Source organism: Lycium barbarum, chromosome 8 (genome assembly GCF_019175385.1).
Source record: "Lycium barbarum isolate Lr01 chromosome 8, ASM1917538v2, whole genome shotgun sequence".
NCBI classification, from domain to species: domain Eukaryota; kingdom Viridiplantae; phylum Streptophyta; class Magnoliopsida; order Solanales; family Solanaceae; genus Lycium; species Lycium barbarum.
The window spans coordinates 117597707-117605816 of NC_083344.1; the positions used below are offsets into that span (position 1 = coordinate 117597707).

The window sequence follows — 8110 nt, forward strand, 5'->3', positions numbered from 1 at the left end:
AACAAAGCGAATGCCCCTTTTCCGAAGTTTTCTTCTGCCCGACGACTCTGTCGAACAATATTCTCCCGAGTCTGTCGATGTTGTCTTACGGTGATCCCCTTTTAAAAAAAAAATTGTCCCAGTTTCTGGTGCAAGGGATGTTGATCTTTTCAAAATGGCCAGACCGAGCCTACACAGGCTGCCTATGTATCCCACTAGAGGAATCAGGTCGAGCGTAGTTCAAATTACAAGCGGAAATGCAATTGGGGAGAATAAAATGATGTGACCGAGGCCTATGCGGGCCGCCTACGTATCCCCCATGGGAATCAGGTCAGGCGTAGTTCATAATTACAAGCAGAAATAAAATTGGAATTTTGAAGTGATGTGACCGAGGCCTATGCGGGCCGCCTACGTATCCCCCATGGGAATCAGGTCAGGCGTAGTTCATAATACAAGAAAAAAAAAAAAAATCGAGAGAAATTCTATCTTAAAGACCTAACCCGATATAGGTTTGTCATGCGTCCCGCTAAGGGAGAGTAGTGCTATTACATGGAAAAGTGTTGAAGAATATTTCATGCAAATAAAAGAAGGTTTCTAAATATAATATCTCTTGACGGCATCTGCGTTGATAGCTTTCGGCCAAATTTCGCCATCCATTTCTGCTAGGATTAATGCTCCTCCAGTCAATACCCGATGAACCATATAAGGTCCCTGCCAGTTAGGTGCAAATTTTCCTTTGGCTTCATCTTGACATGGGAATATGCGTTTCAGTACCAATTGCCCTGTTTTGAATTGCCTCGGTCTTACCTTCTTGTTGAAAGCTTTGGCCATTCTATTCTGATAAAGCTGTCCATGACAAACGGCATTCAATCTCTTTCCGTCAATGAGCATCAATTGTTCGTATCGATTCTGCATCCACTTAGCGTCACTTAACTCAGCTTCTTGGATGATTCTCAAAGATGGTATTTCTACCTCAGCAGGTAACACCGCCTCTGTCCCATAGACCAAAAGATAAGGTGCTGCCCCCGTTGAAGTTCTCACAGTAGTGCGATAACCGAGGAGGGCTAACGGCAGTTTTTCGTGCCAATGCCTGTAATTATCGATCATCTTCCTCAGTATTCTTTTGATGTTTTTGTTCGCTGCTTCGACTGCCCCATTCATCTGAGGGCGATAAGGAGTGGAATTGCGATGAGTAATCTTAAATGTCTCGCAAATCTCCCGCATTAGATCACTGTTAAGATTAGCTCCATTATCTGTTATAATTGACTCTGGGATTCCGAATCGGCAAATAATGTTGCTCCGAACGAAATCTGCTACCACTTTCTTTGTTACCGACTTGTGCGAAGATGCTTCCACCCACTTTGTGAAATAATCAATTGCTACCAAAATGAACCTGTGTCCATTCGACGCGGCTGGCTCGATAGGACCAATGACATCCATACCCCAAGCTGCGAAAGGCCACGGAGAACTTGTCACATTTAATTCATTTGGCGGAACCCGAATCAAATCACCATGAATCTGACATCGATGACATTTCTGCACAAAACGGATACAATCTGATTCCATAGTCATCCAGAAATAGCCTGCGCGAAGGATTTTCTTGGCCAGATTAAAGCCATTCATATGAGGCCCACATGTACCGCCATGCACTTCTTCAATCAACCGAGCCGCTTCTTTAGCATCAACACATCTTAATAATCCTAAATCCGGAGTCCTCCTATACAGGATTTCTCCACTTAGGAAGAAATGGTTTGCTAATCTCCGAAGCGTTTTCTTCTGAACACTGGTAATGCCTTCCGGATAGTCTCTTGTCTTAAGATATTTGTTAATGTCATAGTACCAAGGTTCTCCATCAGGCTCTTCGTCCACATAGAAGCAATATGCCTGTTGATCGTGCACATTTATCTTGATAGGATCTATGCGATTCTTGTCCGGGTGCTGAATCATAGAGGACAGAGTGGCCAAAGCATCAGCGAACTCGTTCTGTGTCCTTGGAACGTGTTTGAATTCCACCCTGATGAATCTCTTACATAAATCTTTCACGCAATGCAAGTATGGCAGTATTTTCCCGTTCTTAGTGGTCCATTCGCCTCGCACTTGATGAACCAGTAAGTCTGAATCGCCTATAACCAAAAGTTCCTGTATATGCATATCAGCGGCCATTCTGAGGCCAAGAATACAAGCCTCATATTCTGCCATATTATTGGTACACGGGAACTTGATTTTGGCTGAAATGGGATAGTGTTGTCCTGACTCTGAAATCAAAACTGCTCCAATGCCGACCCCTTTAGCATTTGCCGCCCCATCGAAAAACAGTCTCCACCCTGGGTACTCTTCTGCGATATCTTCCCCGATGAACAACACTTCTTCATCCGGGAAATAGGTTTTAAGGGGTATGTATTCCTCGCCCACAGGATTTTCTGCAAGATGATCAGCTATCGCCTGCCCTTTGACAGCCTTTTGAGTAACATACACAATATCAAACTCGCTCAACAACATTTGCCACTTAGCTAGCTTCCCCGTAGGCATAGGCTTCTGGACGATGTACTTGAGTGGGTCCATCCTTGAGATGAGGTAAGTAGTATATGCAGACAAATAATGTCTCAACTTCTGTGCAACCCAAGTCAAAGCACAACAGGTGCGTTCCAATACCGTATATCGTGCCTCGTAAGGTGTGAACTTTTTGCTCAAGTAATATATTGCTCGCTCTTTCCTTCCTGTTTTGTCATGTTGACCTAATACACATCCAAACGCGTTCTCCGATACGGACAAATACAACAGCAAAGGTCTTCCAGCTTCCGGAGGCACCAAAACAGGCGGGCTAGACAAATATTCTTTGATTTTGTCAAAGGCTCTTTGGCAATCTTCAGTCCATTTGGTAGGAGCGTCCTTCCTCAATAACTTAATTATTGGTTCGCATATCACCGTTGATTGCGCTATAAATCGATTGATGTAGTTGAGACGCCCGAGGAAACTCATCACATCTTTCCGACTCTTTGGGGCAGGCAACTCCTGAATGGCCTTTATCTTCGAGGGGTCTAACTTTATGCCCCTTCTGCTCACAATAAAACCCAACAACTTCCCTGCCGGAACACCGAATGCACATTTTGCGGGGTTCAACTTCAGATTGTATCGCCTCAACCTGTCGAAAAACTTTCTCAAATCCGTCAGATGGTCTGAGCTCTTTCGCGACTTGATGATGATATCATCCACATAGACTTCAATCTCTTTATGGATCATATCATGGAAGATGGTGGTCATGGCTCTCATGTACGTGGCCCCTGCGTTTTTGAGCCCGAAAGGCATCACCCGATAATAATACACCCCCCAAGGTGTGATGAATGCTGTTTTCTCTGCATCTTCCTCGTCCATCAGGATTTGGTGATATCCCGCGTAGCAGTCAACGAAAGACTGCAACTCATGCTTTGCACAATTATCAATGAGCATATGGATATTTGGAAGGGGAAAGTCATCTTTCGGACTGGCTCTGTTGAGATCCCGATAATCTACGCATACCCTAACCTTGCCATCCTTCTTTGGCACGGGAACGATATTGGCTAGCCAAGTGGGGTACATCGTAGTTCGAATGACCTTGGCATCAAACTGCTTGGAGATCTCTTCCTTGATTTTTAAGCTCAAGTCTGATTTAATGTTTCTTTTCTTTTGCTTTATCGGAGGACAGGATGGATCAAGAGACAACTTATGCGAAACAATGTCAGTGCTCAATCCGGGCATATCATCGTAAGACCAAGCGAACACATCTATATATTCCTTCAGGAGTTTGATCAATTCTTCTCTCTGCGACGGGGTCAAATGGACACTGATTCTCACTTCCATAATGATTTTTGAATTACTCAAATTTATAATTTCCGTTTCATCCAAATTTGGTTTCGGCTTATTTTCAAAATACTCGAAATCCTTAGTTAATCCCTCGGGTTGCATATCCCCTTCATCTTCTTCAGAATCTTGCTCGGCATTTCCTATGGGCTTGCTTGTTTCATTATGTGTCACATTCACAGTATTGGCAGATTTGTTAATTTGATTGCTGAAAAATAAAAGAAAATTAATTAAGCAAAGATGGAAAAAACATAAATAAAAGCATGGCTTGAAAATTGCATTTGAACTTCAAAGTTTAGAGGCAAAAATAACAAAAGCATAGACACGATTCAGGCCTCAATTTCAAATCGTGTCTGTTTCATCAAATGCTGAATACAATTAGTCTACCAAGACTCCCGGAGAAACGGGGGCGGGTTACAAATCCAATTGTTCAAACGACATCCTGGCTCTGCATCCCGGATAGTCGGGTCTTCAGAATACCCATCCGAAACCATACTGCATTCAGTTTCTTCTTCGGTGATGAATAAGTGTTTAAAACTTTCCAGGAGTTTGTCTTCAAGCGTTTCCTCTGGTGCTTGGGCAGCGGAAGCCTTAAGAAATGACTGATTCAGGCAAGGAACAGGCTTTGGCAAGGGAATGTCACTTCTTCTTTTGAGACTAGCCGAAGCAATCTCTTCGGGGGTGGGCTCATATCCGAGACCGAAAGTATGCTTATGACCGGGCAGTTGAATTGGTTCCACAATTCCATTCAAGTTCGGACCAAGGCCTTGACCGGGTCGGAAGCCATTCTTCAGCATCTCCCACGCCACCATCATAAGTACTTGTGGCAATTCCATTCTTTTCGCTTGAGCAGTGCACACATTCTCCTTAATATGAAAAACCGATCCGTCTAGCCTTTCCACACTTTGAATAGGAGGAATTGAACATTCCGGGTCATTGTTGCCTTCTCCATGGATCACTATTTCTTGGTGATTCCACACAAACTTCAGGCTCTGATGCAAAGTGGAAGGAACCGCGCCAGCCATGTGGATCCATGGTCTCCCGATCAGCAGGTTGTAACAAGTAGATATGTCCATCACTTGGAACTTCACAATGAACTCCACAGGCCCAATCTCCAGAAACAAATCGATCTCTCCAACAACATCTCTTTGGGCTCCGTTAAATCCTTTGACACTGACTTGACTGTCACGGAGTTTCCCGACGTCTATCCCTAATGCTCGTAGAGTGGCAACAGGACATATATTCACAGCAGAGCCTCCGTCGACCAATACTTTGGAGATGAACTTATCCCTGCATTTGATGGTGATGTTCAATGCTTTGTTATGCCCCAAACCTTCAGGTGGCAACTCGTCGTTATGAAAAGAGACCCGGTGGGCCTCAAGGATCTCCCCTACCATAGCCGATAATTTCTCACTGGAAGTCTCGGCCGGAACGTAGGCTTCGTTCAGTATTTTCACTAGAGCGCTCCTATGAGCTTCAGAACTCATCAATAATGCGAATAAGGAAATCTGAGCTGGCATTTTCTTCAATTGTTCTACAACAGAATATTCCTTCGTTGGCATTTTTCTCCAGAATTCTTCGACTTCAGCTTCTGTAACGGCCTTCTTCGAACCATTTTCCTTGCTTGACGCCCCTCGTGCTATCTCTTCGGGGGCATAGCACCGTCCAGACCTAGTCATTCCGGTGGCAACGGCTTCCACGACTACTCTTCCTTTCCCTTTGTCTCTTTCACCAGATTGATAATCCCAGGGGACTGCTTTGGTGTTGCGAGAAGGTGTTGGGGCAACGAAAGCTGTGATCCTGGGCCTTGGGGTGAGCACTTCGAATGGGGCCCTCTTTTGAACCGCGATTATTGGAGCAACACAAGCCGACGATTCAACCTCCTCCCTTTCTTTAATTGGCACGATAGTCCCCTCCAGATTGCAATCTTCATCAAGGGTGATCATGGGCACATTTGCATCGCCATGATTCGGCAGCGGATTGTTGTTTATGTTCGGGGGAGCTTCCTTAAGCTGTATGACCCCTTCCTTGATCAACATCTCAACTCTATCCTTGAGAGCAAAGCAGCTTCCGGTATCATGCCCTGCAATTCCTGAATGATATGCACAATGTTTAGTCCCGTCATACCATCCCGGGATGGGATCAGGAGTTCTTCCTTGAATCGGTTGGAGTATCCCTGCCATTTTCAGCCTCTCGTACAGTTGGGCTAAAGGTTCGGCTAATGGTGTATAAGTTTTGGTTGGTCTTCTTTCGACATTTGGGCGTGGTCTAGGGGTGTTTTGTGGGCGGTTTGGTGAATGGTACTGGGGTTGCGTTGCGTAGGTTGGACGGTGTTGTGGTGGGTTTTGGTAGGAAGGTGACCGGGGTGAGTAGTATGTTGGTTGAGTATGATAGACCGGAAGGGGGGTAGGTGGGGGTTGGTAATAAGGCTGAGGTATTTGGGTGTACTGGCTGTAGTGCGAGGGCTGGGGTGAAGAATATTGGCGGGTTGATTTTGGGGTGGGTCTTTGATCTTGGATGGCCATGACCGGGGATACTCCGTCTCTCTTCTTCTTAGCAGGGTCCGCCTGAATGGCCTTACTTGTGGCCTGCAAGGCCGCAAGATTTGTAACTCTTCCTGTTTTTATCCCTTCTTCTATGAAGTCCCCCATCCTGATGACTTCAGCAAACTTCTGCCCAATGACACTTAACATTCTCTCATAATATGTGGGGTCCTTTAGAGATTGTACGAAAAGCATCGTCATTTCACTCTCTGCCATTGGAGGCTGGACTTTTGCCGCTTCTGCTCTCCAGCGCATAGCGTATTCCCGGAAAGTTTCTGTTGATTTTCTCTCCAGCTTCATCAAATAAAACCGGTCCGGGATAGTCTCAGTGTTGAACCTGAATCTGTCCATGAATTCCTGGGCCATATCTCCCCAACTGTGCCACCTCTGCGGGTCTTGGTATGTATACCAATCGAGTGCCTCTCCAGTTAAGCTCCTTATAAACAGTTTCATTCTGATAGCTTGATTTTTACCCACTCCGACAAGCTTATCGCAATATGATCTCAAATGAGCCCGAGGGTTTCCCTTCCCGTCGAACATGTCAAACTTCGGCACCTTATATCTAGCAGGTAACTCAATGTCCGGGTGAATGCACAGATCTTCATATTCAAGTCCTTCACATCCCCTGTTGGTTTGGATGTTCCTGACTGCTTCCCTCAGACTGCGAAGCTCTTTTGCCACATCTTCGTCCGCTCTTGCCCTAGCTTCCCTTTCCAACTCTTCATAGGGGTCAACTTCTGGATGTTGCAAGGCCTGTGCCTGGGTAGTGAAAGGATGAGCTTCTGCCGCATACTGTGTGTTATGGCTGGCAATATGCGCCAATGGTGTATGGTGAACTGTTTGGTAGTTTTGGGTATGTGGGTTAATTTGGGTAACTGCAGGTTGAGGAATGTAAGGAGTAGCGAAAGGTTGTGAATTGGTTTGTTGGAAGTTAATTTGCTGGAGGTTGGCTTGTTGCTGGTCATTTGGTTGTGAAGTAGTTTGTTGTATGTTGGCTTGTTGCGGGATGGTTTGTTGTTGGATAGTTTGTTGCGGGATGGTTGGTTGCGGGTGGATCTGGTGTGGAATGGTTTGTTGTGGATTTGACTGTTGTGAGGCGGATTGTTGGTTAGTTTGTTGGGGGTTGGAGGTATTTGGGTGGACTGTGTAAAGCGGAGGGTTTGAGGGAGAAGGTTGTGGAGCGGGTGAATCGACAGGCGAAAAGGATGGTGGAATTGTTGTGTTTGTTCTTTGCTCAGGGTGAGGGGCGTTCAAAGTGATGGACAGATTGGTGAGATTCCGCAGTCGCTCAATTTCGGTCTGCATATTGGCCATTTGCTGCAACAATTGGGCAATGAGTTCATCATTTCCCCCTCCTGAAGCCTCAGGTTCCTCTCTTGGAAGAGTGACGAGTCCCAAGCCAGTCTGTTCGGATGCCCCTGAATCATTCATATTACCGGATGTTCGTGCTTTTGATCTCGTGAAGTATGGGTGGTCTGCCAGTTCACAGTCAACGCGAATCAACCTCTGGGGGATAGTAAAAAATAAACCTTTTAAGAATGAAGAAAGCTGTGTTAGTATGGTCCGAATGATTGCTGTTTAAAATAATGTGGAGATTTAGCAGATAATGTTGAAATAAGCCGTGTTGCATAGCAAATAAGCACATATTGCGTAGCAAACATACATTGAATAGCAAACAAAACATATTGCAAACAAACATATATTGAATAGCAAACAAAACATATCGGAAGGAAATCAATGCGTCCTATTAT

The 8110-nt window shown here is 45.2% G+C and overlaps 1 protein-coding gene across 1 annotated transcript; it reads right to left on the reverse strand.

Annotated features, from left to right (window-relative positions):
- Positions 1–385: 385 nt before the first annotated feature.
- On the reverse strand, positions 386–5762 carry LOC132608202 (uncharacterized). Its single transcript, XM_060322265.1, has 2 exons — positions 5400–5762; positions 386–3771 (listed from the first exon to the last, which is right to left on the reverse strand). The coding sequence occupies exons 1-2, from the start codon at positions 5760–5762 to the stop codon at positions 574–576; spliced, it is 3561 nt and encodes a 1186-aa protein (XP_060178248.1). The 3' UTR covers positions 386–573.
- Between the last annotated feature and the right edge of the window lie 2348 nt (positions 5763–8110).